Here is a 19,677-nt window from a genome sequence, read left to right as displayed (position 1 = left end):
GTTCTTTCTGATACCACTTGACCTGGATTGTTTGGGTTGAAGGAGACAAATAACTGAGACAAACGTCTGAGTGAGGCTGTTTTGTTCTTGTAATACGCTAAAGCTCTTTTACAATCTAAGGCATGAAGAGATTTCTGTCGATCGTCAGAGTGTGGTTTTGGGGAAAAAACTGGAAGGGAGATTGTTTCATTCAGGTGAAAAGCAGATACTACCTTCGGCAGAAATGAAGGGTGGGTTCATAAAACCACCTTATCATGGTGAAATTGAAGATATGGAAAATTGATCACTAACGCTTGAAGTTCACTGATTTGTCTGGCCGAAGTGATGGCCACTAGGAAAAGCACCTTCAACATCAAGAATTTAAACAAGGAGGTTAACATGGGTTCAAAGGGTGGATTCATCAACGCTTCAAGAACTATGTTAATATCCCATGGTACTATTGGCTTTTTGAAGGGTGGGTGCAGACGAAGCAAGCCTTTCATGAACTTGGAGATTAACGGATGGGTAGAGATGGAACAGCCCTCATTCGTGAGATGGTAAGCTGCAATTGCACTAAGGTGAACTCTAATAGAAGTTACTACCAGGCCTGAGCGGAATAAATGATGGAGATATGTTAACAGCGTCTCAGGTGGGCAAGATAGAGGGTCAAGCTTCTGATTGGTGCACCATTTTGAATATCTATTCCATTTGAAAGCATAATTCTTCCTGGTAGAAGGCTTTCGTGATGCTACGAGAACGTCCAAGATGTCTGGAGAAAGGTTCAGAGAACTGAGTAACTGCCGTTCAATCTCCATGCTGTCAGATGAAGGGAGGACTGCTTGGGGTGAATCAATTTTCCTGCATCTTGAGAAAGAAGAAAAGGGTGTTTCGGTAAGAGTATTGGCTGGGTGACTGAGAGACAAAGTAGATAAGGATGCCATGGTTGTCTCGGCCATGCTGGAGCAATCAGGATTAGGTCTGATTTGTCCGCAATACATTTTTGAACTGTGTGTGAAATAAGTGGAATGGGAGGAAAGGTGTATAGAAGACCTTTCCCCCCAGAAATCAGGAAAGTGTCCTGTGACATTCTATGTGCACTGGGAAGAAGGGAACAAAACATTTGCACTTTTGGATTGGTTTCCGATGCAAAGAGGTCTATGTCCGGAGTTCCCCATTGTGTGAAAATCTTGTCTGCTTCCACTTGATTGAGCAACTATTTGTGGGGATGGAAAACTCTGCTTAGTTTGTCTGCTCTCGTGTTTGCAAGTTCTGGAAGGTAGGACGCCTGTAAGAAGATCTTGTTGCGTTCTGCCCATTCCCATATCTGAACCACTTCCTTGCAAAGTGTCAACGAACCCGATCCCCCATGTTTGTTGATATAGAACATGGCTACTTGATTGTCGGTATGGATCATTACCAACTTCCCCCGTAACCATGACTGGAATACCATCAAAGAGTAGGGATGTGAATCGGGTGTCAGATCGTTTTAACGATCAGGATCGTCTGGCAGCTGATCCAAATTGTGATCGGCTTATTTTATAAAACAAAAATCGGGTCTTTCCGATTAGTGCGCACTAACCCGGGGTTAGTGTGCACTATCAAAAAATGTTACTTAATGGTTTAAAATAAATCTCGACTGTGGTGTTCCCCAAGGCTCTTCCCTTTCCTCAACCCTATTCAACATCTACATGCTTCCCCTCACCAACCTTCTCTCCAAAATTGGTGTCACGCACTTCATCTATGCAGATGATGTGCAAATCCTCATCCCATTCTCAAACTCTATTCTCACCGCCCTCCAAAACTGGGACACCATTCTTGCCTCTATCAACCAGCTTCTCACTGACATGCACTTATCCCTCAACCCCCATAAAACTGAGCTCCTTCTCATCTCCTCCAAACACTCATCAATACCTATTCCCTCTACCCTCTCTTCTACCCCCTTCCCTTCCAAAACACGAAACCTGGGTGTCATTCTTGATAACCAACTCACTTTCAAACCCTACATCAAATCTATCCTCAGCAGCTGTTTCTCCAAACTGCAAACCCTTAAAAAACTCAAACCCCTACTTTTCATCTCTGACTTCCGTACTGTACTCCAGGCTATCATATTTTCTAAAATAGATTACTGCAACGCTCTCCTCCTTGGCCTCCCTGCCATTCATATCAAACCATTGCAACTTCTCCAAAACGCCACCGCACGCATCCTCTCAAATGTCAGCAAGAAAGACCACATCACCCCCACCCTCATTGATCTCCACTGGCTTCCCATACAGTCACGCATAATATATAAAACTCTCACCCTCATTCACAAAAGCATCATAAACGAACATTACAACTGGTTAACCCCTCCTTTCCTCCCTCGTACCTCCTCAAGACCAACCCGTACCTCCCTTCTTGGAACTCTATGTGCTCCTTCTATTAAATCAACTAGACTTATATCCACCACTAACAGAGCCCTTTCTCTTGCCGGCCCATCCCTCTGGAACTCCATGCCCAGTGACCTACGAATTGAAACCTCCACACCCACTTTCAAAAAGAAACTCAAAACATGGCTCTTCCTTCAAGCCTACCCCCCTTCACCCTCTACAGTTAACCCCTCTCCCTCTGTGACCCACACATAGCCATTGTATTTTCCTAGCCCCCCCTTGTCTTCCTGTCTTCTCTCCCTCGAACAATCACCTGAAACAACAATGTACGTATTTATGAACCCTTGTATATAACCCCACCCCCTCTTTGTTGTTCCCACCCCATCCCAACCTATGTTGCTCCCTGTTGATTCCCTCCTCCAATTTATCTAGTTTTTGTTTTTACTATTGTATTTACTTGTTCTTTGTTCTATGTAAAGGCTATGCCTATATATACCCTGGTTTTAAGTTATATGTAAACCGACACGATGTGCAAACGGTTGTCGGTATATAAAAGCGTTTAAATAAATAAAATAAATAAATAAACATTTGAGGCAATGTTCGTTAGCGTCCGCATTGGCTGTCACTTCCTTGGAGACAGCCAATGGAAAAGTAGAATCATATATTTAACTGATTTATGTTAGTGCGCACTAATCACGATTTAGTGCGCACTAAATCGTGATTAGTGCGCACTAAGCCATTTTGCTATCAGGCACGCAGAGAGAAACAGAGACAGCACACAGCACACAGCACAGCAGCAGAGAGAGACAGAGAGAGAGAGAGAAAGAGAAAGAGAGAAAACAAAGTGCTCTTTAAATATTACTGTAAGTAATAAAGTAATAATAATAAGCTAAGTATAATAAAATAAATAAGCTTTTTTGTTTTGTTTTCCTATAGTGTGTTAATGTTTGCTCAGGTTGCAAGTTTCTTTATTAAATGCTTTGTTTCATTAAAGTAGCATATTAAATAAAGAGAAGTACTTAATTTCATTTTATGTAAAGTTTCTTCAGTTTAATACACAAAGTACTTCATTTTATTTTATGCTACTCTAGTGAAAAAAAAGAAGTTTAACACAGGAACTGCAAACTTGAGCACAGTTTTTTCTCACCAATTTTATCTGCATGGCCCATCTGAACAGACATGTGAAGTGGGAGGAAGACAGCCCCTGCATTCAAGTCTGACTTTCTGAAGACAGCTGTCCTTCTGTGACAGGGACTCTGCTTGGCCTTTCACCCCCCTCCTCTCTCCCATATACCAGCAGTGAATGGTGTGGGAGAGGGGGGCAGGGATGTGAAGGGGGAGGGAGACAGCCCCTGCATTCAGGTCTGACTTTCTGAAGACAGCTGTCCTTCTGTGACAGGGGCTCTGCCTGGCCTTTCATCCCCCCCCCCTCTTTCCCATATACCAGCAGTGAATGGTGTGGGAGAGGGGGGCAGGGATGTGAAGGGGGAGGGAGACAGCCCCTGCATTCAGGTCTGACTTTCTGAAGACAGCTGTCCTTCTGTGACAGGGGCTCTGCCTGGCCTTTCATCCCCCCCCCCCTCTTTCCCATATACCAGCAGTGAATGGTGTGGGAGAGGGGGGCAGGGATGTGAAGGGGGAGGGAGACAGCCCCTGCATTCAGGTCTGACTTTCTGAAGACAGCTGTCCTTCTGTGACAGGGACTCTGCCTGGCCTTCCACCCCCCCCCCCCCCCGCCTCTCTCCCATATACCAGCAGTTAATGGTGTGGGTGAGGGGGGCAGGGATGTGAAGGGTGGGACACTTCAGCCCTTTGCATTCTGAGCTTCTGAACATACTTTTATTTTCATCTTCTTTTTTATTTTCTTAATGTTTTGTAGATGGATCGTGATAGGGCCTGGGAGTCAGACTCCGGCAAACTGTCCTCCTCTAAAGTGGCAGTAGATAGGTCCAGGAAGCCCCGCTTCACCCAGATTGACGTGGACCTCCTAGCCCGGCTGATCCTCCTGGATGAGGAGAATCTATACACCCGCCCAGGCTGCAGACCTAATCTGCAAAGGGAGTCTGCAGCCTGGGTGTCCCTCCAGGAGGAATTTAGCCGGCGAGCCTCCTACCCTCGTGAGATCGAAAATCTCAAGAAGAAAGGTGAGAGATAATAATGATGGTCAATTATTATTATGTATATTCTCATTTGTATTTGAAAATTGAATTGAGTATTTATTTGTAGTAGCATAGAGTGAGTTATATAAAGTTAGAAGTAGTAAGTAAAGTACAGTACTACTAATTTAAAATACATTGTAGAAGAACTGAAAATATAGTAGTAGTGTACCACCCTTCACTACAGTCAGTACTACTAGACTACAAAAGAAAGAAATTTATCTGGTATTATCATTAATATTAATACTTATTATTTTGAAATGGTGGTATTTATGATTTGGAAAGCCACATTGAAATATTATCTAAGTAATAGTTAATGTTATAGTTATATTACTGACATTTCTATGTTGCATAAAAAATAACTTAGTAGTTCAAGGCAAAACTTAGACATATTGTTTGTAATTAAATTAATTAATGTTATTCTTTTTCCTGTTTATTCCTCTAATTCTCAGGTTGCCATTTGCGACTGCATGAGTGTAGGAGGGTCGAGGTGGTCCGCCGTACCCTGTCCCGTCCCTTGCCTGGTAGGTTGTTTTCAGAATACTACACAAGTACACAAATATTATTCAATTAATTGTAATGGAATTTGTGTTTAATGTTTGTTTATTAAATTATTATTATAACAGTGAATGATTGCCTGTGTCTGATCCCATTCCTATTTTTTAAATTCTAACTGTTGTTCTCTGAATTTTGAACTGTCTTCTACAACATCAGAGAGGGAAAGTGGAGGGATATCATTCTAGATAATTAGATATTATATAAATATATAACATAACATACAGCTATCCCACTCTCTATAACTGACCACAAACAATAATTTTGTTTTTCAGCCTCAGACAGATATGCTAGACAGTAGACACTACTACTTACTTACTGGCCCTGTGGCCCATAAATCAAGTCATTAAGCCCGTGATAACGGGTTACATTTAAAAAAAAAAAATTTCAGTTCTTTTTTGGACACGGCACTCTTCTACACTTCTTCCTCACTCACCCTCTTTCTCCCACTGCCTCCCTCCCCTCTCACTGACTGATACCCCTTTCCCTCACTCTCACCTCCCCCCTCCTCCCATTTGCATTTGCAGCACGTTGGTCAGGTCTCAATTATCTAATAATATTACCTGGCCCACTGGCTGCAGCTGTTGGCTCCATCCTCCTCTGCTGATGGCTGCTGCTGGGCCCAGGAAGCCCCACCTCGTCCCTGCAGGGATGAGGTGGGGCTTCCTGAGCCCAGCAGTCAGGGAGAAAGTAGCACACAAGTCCGTGTGTAACCGCGGAAAACTGAAACTGAGAGGGAGCTTGAGGAGCGCGGGAACCACAGAGCAGGTGCACTTCAAAGCTCTTCGAGCTAAGAGAGTAGCTCTGCCTTCATGACATCACACATGACGTCACCCACAGTGCATGGCTAAATGCCCTGCTTATCACTGGAAAAAATAAAAAAATAAAAAATTGCTGTGGAATACCCTGAGATAGAATTAATTTACTACTGGGAAACTCTGTTTCTTTTGTGATTGTCTAGACCTCAGATTACATTGTATTTTGCCCCTATCAAAACCACAGTGACTTGACTACCTCCAATCTACCAGCCTGTCTTGCCCATCAACATCACAGGGACTAGACTACCTCCTGTGTCTGCCTGTCTTGCTCTTAACAACACCACAGGGACTAGACTACCTCCACTTTGCCAGCCTGTCTTGCCCCATCAACACCACAGGGAGTAGACTACCTCCACTCTGCCAGCCTGTCTTGCCCTATCAACACCACAGGGACTAGATTACCTCCACTATGCCAGCCTGTCTTGCCCCTATCAACTTTCTGCCACTCTGCCTTGCTGCCATACCCAGACGACTCTACTCCTTGTAGTGTTCTTGCCACTATCATGGTTCCTCAGTGTGTTGGTGCTAGTCTTTCTGCTGCTTTGTCCCTTTATTAGCACCTTGTGGTTTTTTTCTGACACCCTTTCTGCTTGCTATGTTCCCCCTTCATTGTGCTGTAGGATGTTGATGCCACTTGTCTTGCCACTTTGCCTCTTGTGCTGCCTTCAAGGGTTCATGCAACTGTTATCAGTGCTCTCTTTTGAAGCTGTGGTATGTTTTTGACACTCTTGCTGCTGCTTTGCACCTCTGTTAAAGCACTCTTGCCACTCCTGGTACCCCTTTGCCCCCTTTACAGTGCCTTAGGCTATTCATACCACTTTGGTGTCAGTTTGCCACCGTCTAAGTACCTTGGAGTCTTTTCCCATTCTGATGATTGCTCCCCAGAAGTTTCATCCAAATTGATAAGAAAATCCCAATTCTGCAGCCAAAAATAGGCTGCAAATACTTCCCCCATTGACTTTAATGGCAAATGAAAAACAAATGAAACTAATAAACAAATAGGTTTGTTTTTGCTATGAAACTAATGAAATGAATAGGGGTCCCAACAAAATGAAAAAACGAACCCAAACAAATTTTTTTCTTCTGCGCATCCTATTACCGACCAATATGCAACATAACTTTCATTGCTAAAGTCTTTATCTTTATTTATAAACCACTTAAAGCAGAAAGTAGATAGTGTACAAGTAAATCAATCATAAATTAATTTACACAAACACATCGCAGAAAACACATATATGACACCAGCTCAGTTATAGCTAACACATACCAATTGTTTGGTTAAAAATTCTCAGATCATATCATATGCTTGCTTAAATAGTCCTAGAAAAAGCATGGTTATCATAATTAGAGAACCACCTAGAAGACAATAATATACTAGACCCAAACCAATTCGGATTCAGAACAAATTACTCAACAGAAACCCTACTCATTTCCGTAGCCAACCCTGTACTACAGGGGTTTGACAACAAAGAATCATATATCTTGGTACGAATTGATCTAACAGCAGCATTTGACATAGTTGACTAGGGGTGTGCATTCGTTCCCTACGAATTGGGAATCTGCAACGTATAGGGCCTTATTCGTTGTATTCGTGGGGAAGCGAAATGTACTGCAATTCCCACGAATACAACGAATCTCGACGAATAATTCGGCCACCTAAAGGACCCAATTTAAACAAACCTCCCACCCTCCTGACCCCCCCAAGACTTACCAAAACTCCCTGGTGGTCCAACGGGGGGTCCGGGAGCCATCCTCTGCACTCACACCCTCGGTACCGGTTTCAAAATGGCGCTGATAGCCTTTGACCTACTATGTCACATGGCCATCGGCGCCATCTTGTGTTCCTACCATGTGACAGGGGCTGACCAATGGCACCGGTAGCCCCTGTGACATAGTAAGGGCAAAGGCTATCGGCACCATTTTTATTACTGGCAGCCGACGGCCCGAGTGCAGGAGATCGCTCCCGGACCCCCGCTGGACCACCAGGGACTTTTGGCAAGTCTTGGGGGACCATCCTGACCCCCATAAGACTTGCCAAACGCCCAGCGGGGGTCCGGGAGCGACCTCCTGCACTCCATAGCCTTTGCCAGTATTCAAAATGACCATCGATAGCCTTTGCCAGTATTCAAAATGGCGCCGAACGCCTTTGCCCTCACTATGTCACAGGGGCCGACCGACAGTAGGTTAAAGGCTATCGGCGCCATTTTGAAACTGGCAGCCGAGGGTGTGAGTGCAGGGGATGGCTCCCGGACCCCCCGCTGGACCACCAGGGAGTTTTGGTAAGTCTTGGGGGGGGGGGGGTCAGGAGGGTGGGGGGTTGTAGTTAATTTAAGTTTAGCGGGGAAACGAATAGGAATCGACACATCAACATATCGGGCGCCATACGGCCGAATGCAACGTATCTGCCCCCCGACGAATCCGAATCCCGAATTCAACGTATGGCTGTTATGTTATGAGTAAAGTCAATAGTGGACCCTTGGGCCGGCTGAGGTGGACAGCGTCCACAGGAGTTAATAAGCCAGGAGGCAGCACTCAGCTGGAGCGGACTGATGGCGTCTTCACCCTGGAAACCCAAGACCCCCCCCAGGAGGAGCCCGTAGGGGTCCGAGTCGCTGGGACTTAGGAGAATCGTGAATGAGTCCAAGGTCAGTGGCTGGCTGAGGACGAGAAGAATCGTGAGGAAGTCCGAGGATCGTGGCTGGCTGAAGACAAAGGAGAATCGTGAAGAGGACCAAGGTTCGAGGCTGGCAGAAGACAAAGGAGAATCGTGAAGAAGACCAAGGTTCGTGGCTGGCTGAAGACAAAGGAGAATCGTGAAGAAGACCAAGGTTCGTGGCTGGCTGAAGACAAGGAGAATCAGGAACCGGAGCTGGAGTCAGGATATGTAGACAGCAAGTAGAGCCCAGAACTGGAGCCAAGGCACAGCAGGACCAAACAGAACCTGACCTGGAAGCAAGGCACGGCTGGGACAAGCTGGAACCGGAGCTGGAAGCAAGGCACGGCTGGAACAAGCAGGAACCAGGGCTGGAAGCAAGGCACGGCTGGAACAAGCAGGAACCGGAGCTGGAAGCAAGGCACGGCTGGAACAAGCAGGAACCAGGGCTGGAAGCAAGGCACGGCTGGAACAAGCTGGAACCGGAGCTGGAAGCAAGGCACGGCTGGAACAAGCAGGAACCAGAGCTGGAAGCAAGGCACGGCTGGAACAAGCAGGAACCAAGGCTGAAAGCAACGCTGGGAAGCAACTAAGCACACAGTAGAGTGACCTCGTTGCAAAGGCAAAGCAAGGAAGTCAGACGCTGGTTTAAATAGCCGGCCAGCGTCTGACGTCAGGAACGGGGCGGTTCAGCACTTCCGGGTGCTGGACCTTTAAGAGCCCCCTGCTCGCGCGCGCGCGTTGCCTGGCAGTGGGAGGAGTCTGAGTCGTCCCTCGGCAGCGTCTCCACGTGGAGAGAGACGCTGCCATGCGGCCCTGCAGGCCCCAGGAGCAACGGAACGCGGCGAGACCGGGAGAGGCAGCAGAAAGGTAAGGACCCGGTCGCTAGCCTAGCGACCGGGACCGCAACAGTACCCCCCCTTTTACGCCCCCTCTTCAGAGGACTAGGCCTGTCAGGATGGTCCAGATGATATTGCTGTAGGAGAGTCTTGTCCAAGATGTTGCGGGCAGGCTCCCACGTATTGTCTTCGTCTCCACAACCTTCCCAGGCCAGCAAATACTCCCAACGTCTGTTGGCGAAACGAGCATCCAGGACCTCTCGTACCTGAAACGTAGGATCCCCATCCGTGGTGGTGGAAGCGTCGTCAAGAGGCCTGGGGTGGAATCTGGAAAGAATTACTGGTTTTAAGAGAGAGACGTGAAAGACATCATGAATGCGTAAAGTGGTTGGGAGTCGTAGACGGTAAGAGACCAACCCTACTCTTTCTGCTACGCGGAAGGGACCACAGAACTTGGGAGAGAGTTTCTTGGAAGGTTGCCTCAAATGAATGTTCTTTGTACTAAGCCACACTCGATCGCCTGGGAGGAAGGTGAATGCAGGTTTTCGGTGTCGATCATAGTAGCGTTTAGCAGTGCGTGCGACTTTCTGAAGATGGTGTTGAGTTGAGGACCACAATTCACTCAATTGGTCCGCGGACAATTGAGCAGCGGGTGAGGAGGTTGGTCCAGGTAGAGGTAACGGTGGTTTGAGCTGTTTACCGTACACAATTTGAAAAGGGGATTTCCCCGTCGCCGTATGTATCTGATTATTATAGGCGAATTCAGCCCAAGGCAAAAGCTCCACCCAATTATCTTGTTTGTGGTTAATGAATGCTCGTAGGAACAACTTTAAAGAACGATTCATGCGTTCAGTTTGCCCATTACTTTGCGGGTGAAAAGCAGAAGAGAAACTCAACTGGATCTTAAATTTTTTGCATAAGGCCTTTCAATACCTGGCTGTGAATTGAGGACCTCTGTCTGAAACAATGTCCTGAGGCAGACCATGAATACGGAATACATGGTGTGTGAACAGAGAAGCCAGTTCAGTGGCGGAAGGTAATTTGGGTAAAGGCACAAAGTGAGCCATTTTAGAGAAGCGGTCCACCGTGACCCATACCACAGTCTTGCCTTGCGAAGGCGGGAGTTCCACCATAAAGTCAGTGGCAATATGTGTCCAGGGTTCCGTGGGTATAGGTAATGGTTGTAGTAACCCTCTCGGGGGGCCATTAAGCGGTTTCTGCAGAGCGCAAGTGGGACAAGAACTCACGTAAAGGGAAACATCACGTCGAAGACCTGGCCACCAATAGAAACGATTTATAAGATCCAAAGTTCTTAGTCTACCAGCGTGCCCCCCGGTCAAGGAGTCGTGGCCCCAAGACAGGACTTCCCTCCGAAGCCTTTTAGGAACCGTAGTCTTACTTGAGGAACAAATGGAAGTAGTAGTTAGTTGAACACAGGCAGGATCCAGGATGGTTCGTGGAGAGTCGTCCTCTTCTTCCGGCTGACAGGTACGAGATAGAGCATCGGCTCGAACGTTCTTCTCAGCTGGTCGAAACTTGAGGATGAAATTGAAACGACTGAAGAAGAGTGACCATCTTGCTTGCCGCGAGTTTAGTCGTTGAGCTCGGGCCAAGTACAATAAATTTTTGTGGTCAGTGTACACTGTCACCGGATGATTAGCCCCCTCCAGCCATTGCCTCCACTCCTCGAAGGCTAACTTAATGGCTAGGAGTTCCTTGTCTCCGATGCCATAGTTACATTCAGCAGGCGAAAACTTTTTAGAGAAGTAAGAACATGGCATCAATTTGCCCGAAGTATCGTGTTGACTGAGCACCGCTCCAACAGCCAGATTCGAGGCATCGACCTCCAAGATGAAGGGTCGTTGTGGATCTGGGTGTCGTAGGCAGGAAGCGGCTAGGAATGCTTGTTTTAAGTCTTCAAAGGCAGCCGAGGTGGTAGTGGACCAATCGTGAGCGTTAACCCCTTTGCGAGTAAGCGCCGTGAGAGGAGCTACCTTCTGGGAGTAATGTGGTATAAAATGCCTGTAAAAATTGGCGAATCCAAGGAATCGCTGTAGCGCCTTCAGGCCAGACGGGCAAGGCCAATTGACAATGGCCGCCACCTTCTCTGGGTCCATCTGGAAACCGGACGAGGAAACAATATATCCCAAGAACGGAAGCGACTCGCGCTCAAACTGACATTTTTCAAATTTAGCGTATAGATGATTGTCCCTTAGAGCCTGTAAGACTTGTTTGACGTGTTGGCGATGGGAAGAGAGATCTTGGGAATAGATCAGGACGTCATCAAGGTACACTATGACGAAAGAATGAAGCATCTCCCGGAGTACCTCATTCATCAGATTCTGGAAGACAGCAGGGGCATTACATAAGCTGAAAGGCATTACTAAGTATTCGTAATGTCCATCTCGCGTGTTGAACGCTGTCTTCCACTCGTCACCGGGACGAATACGAACCAAATTGTATGCTCCACGTAAATCCAATTTTGTAAAGATCTTGGCCCCCTGAAGTCTATCGAGCAGTTCTGGGATCAGAGGCAAGGGATAGCGATCTTTCTTAGTGATGGAGTTCAGACCTCGATAGTCTATGCACGGCCGGAGGGAGCCATCTTTTTTGGACACAAAAAAGAATCCTGCTCCTGCAGGGGAGTGCGAAGGACGAATGAACCCTTTGGCAAGATTCTCCGTAATGTAGTCTGACATTGCATGGGTTTCTGGCAGAGAAAGAGGGTATACCCTACCCCGCGGGGGAGTGGAACCAGGTAGTAAATCAATGGCACAGTCGAAGGGCCGATGGCATGGAAGCAGTTCAGCCTTTTGTTTGGAGAACACGTCAGCGTAATTCTGGTACGGCAAAGGAAGATCCAGGGCAGAGTGAGAGAGTAATATCTCCGGTCTAGGAACGGGATCCAGGCAATTCTGGAAACAGGAAGGACTCCATTGCGCAATTTGGAGAGAGTCCCAATGGATCACCGGAGCATGTTGTTGCAACCAAGGGAGTCCCAGGACCACAGGGTGCACCGATTTATCAAGTAGCAAAAAGGAGATTGTCTCAGTGTGAAGCACTCCCGTCCGTAAAGTGAGAGGCATCGTAGTTTCAGAAATGGATCCAGGTAGAGGGGTTCCCTGGATAGAGGTAACCCGTAATGGAGGTATCCGGCGCTTAGTAGGTAGTCCTAATTGGTGTACCAGTTCTCTCCAGATAAAGTTCCCTCCGGCTCCGGAATCAATGAAAGCTAGAGTCTGAAAAGAGCCACCTGGATACTCCAACGTTATAGGAACTGTACATTGAGGAGTAGCATTAACATAGCCTAGGGGAACCTCCTCATCTCTCCCTAGACCTGAGCTTTTCCCGGTCTCGCAGGACACTGACCCAGGAAATGACCCTTAGTGCCGCAGTATAAGCACAGGCCTTGAGTGCGGCGACGTGTCTTCTCCTCCTCGGTTAGGGGCGCCCGACCAAGCTGCATAGGTTCCTCAGAGGGGCTGTGGGAGGCTGATGGTGTCTTGTGAGGTAAAGTCAGAGACCTGGAGAAGGAGGGTGCCAAAGAGACAGGCCGACGAGGAACTCGACCCTCCTTAGCTCGTTGCTGCAATCGCCGGTCAATCCTCCCGGCCAAGTCTATCACCCCGTTCAGAGTGAAGGGCAGGACGCGAGCCATCAGCTCGTCCTTGATACGGCCTGCAAGGCCTTCCAGGAAAATACCCCGCAAACAGTCATCCTGCTAGCCGAGTTCCATCGCCAGAGTACGAAATTCAATAGCGTACTCCGCCAGAGAACGGGATCCTTGTCGTAGCTGTAGAATTTCAGTGGTAGCGGTGGTAGCACGAGCTGGCTCGTCAAAAGTCTGTTTGAAGTGAGTCACGAAATCCTGTAAATTGTGCAGCATGGCGTCCTGTTTCTCCCACATGGGAGAGGCCCATAGCATAGCTCTCCCATCGAGCAGAGACAAAATATATGCTACCTTGACGGCATCAGACGGGAACTGCCCTGGTAGCAAAGTGAAGCGGATGAAACACTGATTCAAAAACGCCCTGCACGATCTGGCATCCCCGGAGTATCGAGTAGGCGCTGGAAGCTGAGTCTGCATGGGAGCTAGAACCGGTGGTGGAGGTGGGGGTTGTGCCACCGGAGGAGGATTGGCGTCCAAGCGACTGGCTAGGCGATCCACCGTAGCAGCCAAGACTTCCAGACATTGCTGTTGCTGCTGGATTCTTTGGGCAATGCCAGGGATGGCCTGCATAGGAGCGGAGTCCGCCGAGTCCATGGCCTTTGCAAACTGTTATGTTATGAGTAAAGTCAATAGTGGACCCTTGGGCCGGCTGAGGTGGACAGCGTCCACAGGAGTTAATAAGCCGGGAGGCGGCACTCAGCTGGAGCGGACTGATGGCGTCTTCACCCTGGAAACCCAAGACCCCCCCCAGGAGGAGCCCGTAGGGGTCCGAGTCGCTGGGACTTAGGAGAATCGTGAATGAGTCCAAGGTCAGTGGCTGGCTGAGGACGAGAAGAATCGTGAGGAAGTCCGAGGATCGTGGCTGGCTGAAGACAAAGGAGAATCGTGAAGAGGACCAAGGTTCGAGGCTGGCAGAAGACAAAGGAGAATCGTGAAGAAGACCAAGGTTCGTGGCTGGCTGAAGACAAGGAGAATCAGGAACCGGAGCTGGAGTCAGGATATGTAGACAGCAAGTAGAGCCCAGAACTGGAGCCAAGGCACAGCAGGACCAAACAGAACCTGACCTGGAAGCAAGGCACGGCTGGGACAAGCTGGAACCGGAGCTGGAAGCAAGGCACGGCTGGAACAAGCAGGAACCGGAGCTGGAAGCAAGGCACGGCTGGAACAAGCAGGAACCAGGGCTGGAAGCAAGGCACGGCTGGAACAAGCTGGAACCGGAGCTGGAAGCAAGGCACGGCTGGAACAAGCAGGAACCGGAGCTGGAAGCAAGGCACGGCTGGAACAAGCAGGAACCAAGGCTGAAAGCAACGCTGGGAAGCAACTAAGCACACAGTAGAGTGACCTCGTTGCAAAGGCAAAGCAAGGAAGTCAGACGCTGGTTTAAATAGCCGGCCAGCGTCTGACGTCAGGAACGGGGCGGTTCAGCACTTCCGGGTGCTGGACCTTTAAGAGCCCCCTGCTCGCGCGCGCGCGTTGCCTGGCAGTGGGAGGAGTCTGAGTCGTCCCTCGGCAGCGTCTCCACGTGGAGAGAGACGCTGCCATGCGGCCCTGCAGGCCCCAGGAGCAACGGAACGCGGCGAGACCGGGAGAGGCAGCAGAAAGGTAAGGACCCGGTCGCTAGCCTAGCGACCGGGACCGCAACAATGGCGTCCCTCTGCACATCCCTATAGTTGACCATACCCTGCTATGCCACCAGCTGAGAGAAATCGGAATAGATGGAAAAGTTAACAAATGATTCTCTTCCTTCCAAAAAGATGGGACATTCCAAGTCAAACTGGGCAATCAAATTTCTGACACCTTCCCAATTGATACAGGTATTCCCCAAGGTTCAGCATGCTCAGCCATTCTATTCAACATCTATTTTCTGCCTATATGCACATTACTAGCACATCTAGGAATCAACTTCTTCCTATATGCAGACGACATACAATTCTACATCCCTTCCTATATGCAGACGACATACAATTCTACATCCCTTCCTATATGCAGACGACATACAATTCTACATCCCTTTCGACAAAACATTTGAAAAAACTGCATCAACATACATGAAGGCAATACAACAAAAACTTTCTCAACTGAAACTAACTCGAAATCCAAAAATCCCTGAAATTGTGTGGTTAAGGAGAGATAACATGATAATCAAACTGCCAACCCTAGACCTAGAAGTTATTAATATGTCTCCCTCAGATCAAGTACGGGGCCTAGGAATACAAATCAATGATAACTTCACTATGAAAAATCAATATAAGCAAATTAATCAAAACAGGATACTCCAAGCTGAGAATATTACATCAGCTGAAAACTTTACTAACAATACAGGACTTCTGCACTGTCTCACAAACTCTAATATTTTCAAACTTAGACTACTGCAACTCCCTATTAGGCCTACCATCAGGACTACTAAAACCAACACTGCAATTACTCCAAAATGCCTCTGCTAGACTCTTACTAGGGACAAGGAAATTTGACCACATCACCCCCTTGCACTGGCTTCCTGTACAATCCAGAATTCATTATAAAGTATTAATTCTAATTTTCAGTATCATCAACAATAATAACTCATGCTTATTAGGAGTGTCACTTCAACATTACACACCACAGAGAACCTTAAGATCACAAAACAAAGGACTTCTAAAAGTGCCGTCTATTTGGAACACACACCAAACGCAAATAAGAGGACAAGTGTTTTCCATAGTGGGCCCCAAGTTATGGAAGAGTCTTCCAGAGTCGTTACATCAGATAACAGAAATAAAAAGAGTTTCAAGCGTGAGCTAAAAAATGGCTCTTTAGAAATGTATATGATTTAACATAAAATCCCAAAATGCTGATAACTTCAATGTCAGTACCAGAGACAATGTTAGCGGAATGAGCAATAAGGATTGAACAACATAAAGGGGCAGATTTTCAAAGGGGTACGCACGTAAGATATGCGCATACCCCCCGAAAACCTGCCCCAAGTTCCCCCTGCGCACGCCGAGCCTATGTTGAATAGGCTCGGCAGCGCGCGCAAGCCCCGGGACACACGTAAGTCCCGGGGCTTTCCTGGCCATGCCATGTCGGGGCTTTCCTGGCCATGCCGGGGCTTTCCTGGCCATGCCATGTCGGGGGCATGTCAGGGGTGGCGTGTTGTGGCGGCGCATCATCCGGGGGTAGGGTTGTGGGCATGGTTCCAGCCCAGGGGCATTTCGGGGGCATGGCCGAGGACTCTGAAACTGCTCCCAGGCCGGGGAATCGCGCGGCTGGCACGCGAGTTACGCCTGCCTTGGGCAGGCATAACTTTTAAAACAAAGGTGGGGGGGTTTAGATAGGGCTGGGGGGGTGGGTTAGGTAGGGGAAGGGAGGGGAAGGTGCAGGGGGGTGGAAGGAAAGTTCCCTCCGAGGCTGCTCCGATTTTGGAGCGGCCACGGAGGGAACGGAGGCAGGCTGCATGGCTTGGCACACGCAGGCTGCCGATTTTGCGCAGCCTTGCGTGCGCCGACCCCAGATTTTAAAAGATGCGTGTGGCTATGCATGTATCTATTAAAATCCGGCGTACTCTTGTTTGCGCCTGGTGCGCAAACAAAAGTACTCGCTCGCGTATTTTTTTGAAATCTGCCCCAAAGGTATTGTTAGTAGAATTAGAATCTGTAATTGCTGTTGTGTCAATCTAGAATGTTTATGAATTTGTACTAGATTATATATTTGCCAATGTGTTGACCTAGAATATGTATGGATACGAACGATAAAATGCATTTGCTGTTGTGTTGACGTAGAATACGAAAGATGTTAAAGTTTGTGAATGTCAACCAAGAATTTTAATGCTGACTTTGTAAACCATTGTGATCTTCTTTTGGAACAACGGTATATAAAATACCTAAATAAATAGTAGTAATAGTAGTAGTAAGTAGATATGTGAATCGTTTTTTGTTTTCGTGTCGTTCTTCATTTTTTGGCCGCCGCTTAAAATGTTGTTTTTTTGCAGTTCGGGGTTTTTTTTCGTGAAAAATCGTTTTTTGAGTTAACTCCCCGTTAGCGTGCGCTAACTCCCATTAGTGCGCACTAACTCCCCTTTAGCGTGCGCTAACAAAAACCGTTAGATTTTATTATTTTTTGTTACTTCTTGTTAGTTTTTGTTAGCGCACGCTAAAGGGGAGTTAGCGTGCACTAATCCAAAAAATGAATTTTCGTGAAAAAATGGGAAAATCCCGATTGTTTTTCAGGGTCCCCGAAACATGCCGAATTGGACAATTTTGTTGAAATTTTCCAATTCGGAAAAAACGAATGCACATCTCTACTAGATAGCTGTGGCTGGTCTTAATCACTCCCTCACACACTCACCCCCATTCCAAATCATTTAAATCCTGCACCACCTGTTGCAACAGGAAGAAGAGTGAGGATTTTCACAAACTGACCATAATTGGATCCTCCTTAGAAGAAGCCGCATCATCCCTCAGATCTTTTGCAGTCTGCAACATGCATAGGTACTGAGAAATCAAGGAAGTCAATTTATCCCTTTGAAAAAGATCAACGTAGTCATATTGTCCTCACCATCAAGAGAAACTTCTCTTTCCTCCAAACTATTGTTGTCACTGCCTGGAGGTAACTGTGCAAAACTGAGCAGTAAGTACCCTAAATCTGAAAGGTCTTTGTCCAACACAACCACCTCCCCTAAGAATGTGAAGGAGTACGGTAAGGGTGGGGAAACTGTAGCCCATAAAAAACTCCACCCAGGGCAAGGAGAACATATCCAACACAGAAGCAGCAGCCACCTTGTGGGGTCAAGGTCTCTTGTGACTGCTAATGCTCTGGAGGCCCTCCACCATCCTAATTCTTGCCTGTGGCTGCACATGGCTGATGGGACTTCCAAGGAATTCAGTTTTAATCTCTTGTCTCATGGGCCACTGACCTGCCCCCCCCCCCACCCACAGGCAAAATGTTGCAGATAGGCATCTGTCCACGGGCCACTGAACACTCCCTACATAAGTACAGATTGCTCCCAGCTTGCACCAATCTGAGGTAACAGGTCAAGCAAAGTGTGATTTTGCTCTTGTTCTGGTCCACTGATGCCATTTTACCTCTTTCCCATGGTGTTGCACACCATGCGGTCTCCCAGCAAACTCTCTGTCTTGACGCTGACTCAACGCCTTGAATCAACATAGATTTCCTCCCAAGCAATGAGCTATCCTATCACAGGTGCAGCAAAGGCCCCCAAGAGTCTCTTCAATGTTTGTCTTGTTATTTATTTATTTTTTAAATGTTATCCATGGAGGTAAACCGAGAACTACTTAAGGCACAGACCACATCAGTTGAAGAAGAATAGGGGCAACTGGGGCAGCTAAGCAACAGGGAGGAAAAGCAGGGATGGGGAAGGGGGGGTCTAATCTTGGAGCCCCCTGGTCCTAATATGGTCAGAGGGAGTGCCAGTCTGTTGCTGCACTGCCAATTAAAGCCTGAAAGCCAAGAACACTGCTCAACTGTGAGAGGGTGAGCTAGTTTGTCACCTCAGAAGCACCATGGATCAATTCCTAAACAGCCAAGGCCTGAGTCCTCAGCATGGGAAACATGTCCACCATCTGCTGGAGACTGGCATGCTGCTAGCAACATGGATGCATATAAGGAGTGACATCAGAAAGTCTGTTCATCTCTGTCTGCCGGCTGATGTGCATAATCCATTCATATGGACTGGTCTGATTGAAGAGAAAATGCTTTTTGCCCAAGGAAATCCCTTTAAAACCTAATGGGTACATTGTAAATGCCCAGTGTGCGTAAATCCAGGTGTGCGCTTGTTATAAAATCAGCACGTCAAGCTGATTTTATAACAAGCCCATTGTTATAACAATGTCCATTAACATTAGTCAATTACTTATAGCTTCTTTTTAAAGGCTTGTTAATATATTTGTTGAAACTGAAAAAACTCCAAACTTTGAAGAATTATAATTTCCTTGTTAGTGCTCCAGATTTTGCATATGTAGTAACCTCTTAGTCAGGTGCTATATGCTGTATTGTGTTTTATTTTTTGTTCAGAACAATGAACAAAGGTTTTCTTCTGACCTTTTCTTCGTGCTGCTGCGTGCTGCAGACAGGGTGCGTTGACTTTTTCTACCAGTCTCCAATTTGCAGTAGTTTTCATGGTCTTGTTGAGAACACTTGGCACGATAAGTATTTTTGCTATATTAGTAGTAGCTTGTATCTGAAAGAGAATTACGACAGCAGTATGAAAGTAGATGACAATTTATCCCTTTTGGACTGCCTCTGGTCCTTTGTTTACATACTTAAAGGAATCCAATCAATGGAACTCAGCTCCTGTAGAGAATTTATCTATCTATCTATGTATTTGTTTGTTTGTTTGTTTGTTTGTTTGTTTGTAGGAATAGCCTACTGGTTAGAGCAGTGGACTATGAACCAGGAGACCAAGGTTCAAGTCCCACTGTCACTCCTTGTGACCTTGGGCAAGTCACTTTACCCTACATTGCCTCAGGTACAAAAACTTAGGGGCGGATTTTCAGAGCCCTGCTCGCGTAAATCTGCCCAAAACCGGGCGGATTTACGCGAGCAGGGCCCTGCGCGCCGGGAAGCCTATTTTACATAGGCCTCCTGGCGCGCGCAGAGCCCTGGGACTCGCATAAGTCCCGGGGTACTCCGAGGGGGGCGTGTCGGGG

At 47.3% G+C, this 19,677-nt stretch overlaps 1 protein-coding gene across 2 annotated transcripts in view; it reads right to left on the bottom strand.

The window, feature by feature from the left end:
* Window positions 1-19,677, bottom strand: part of LOC115079481 (sodium/hydrogen exchanger 10-like) — a 1,086,723-nt gene that overhangs the window by 286,542 nt on the left and 780,504 nt on the right. For both annotated transcript variants that reach the window (XM_029583104.1, XM_029583105.1), the window contains exon 7: window positions 19,070-19,208. In XM_029583104.1, the coding sequence (XP_029438964.1) occupies window positions 19,070-19,208 (139 nt within the window). The remainder of the gene's footprint in view (window positions 1-19,069; window positions 19,209-19,677) is intronic.

This window comes from Rhinatrema bivittatum, chromosome 17, assembly GCF_901001135.1.
Source record: "Rhinatrema bivittatum chromosome 17, aRhiBiv1.1, whole genome shotgun sequence".
Lineage (NCBI taxonomy): Eukaryota > Metazoa > Chordata > Amphibia > Gymnophiona > Rhinatrematidae > Rhinatrema > Rhinatrema bivittatum.
Note: the sequence above shows the minus strand (reverse complement) of the source record. Positions and strands in the feature narration are given on the sequence as shown.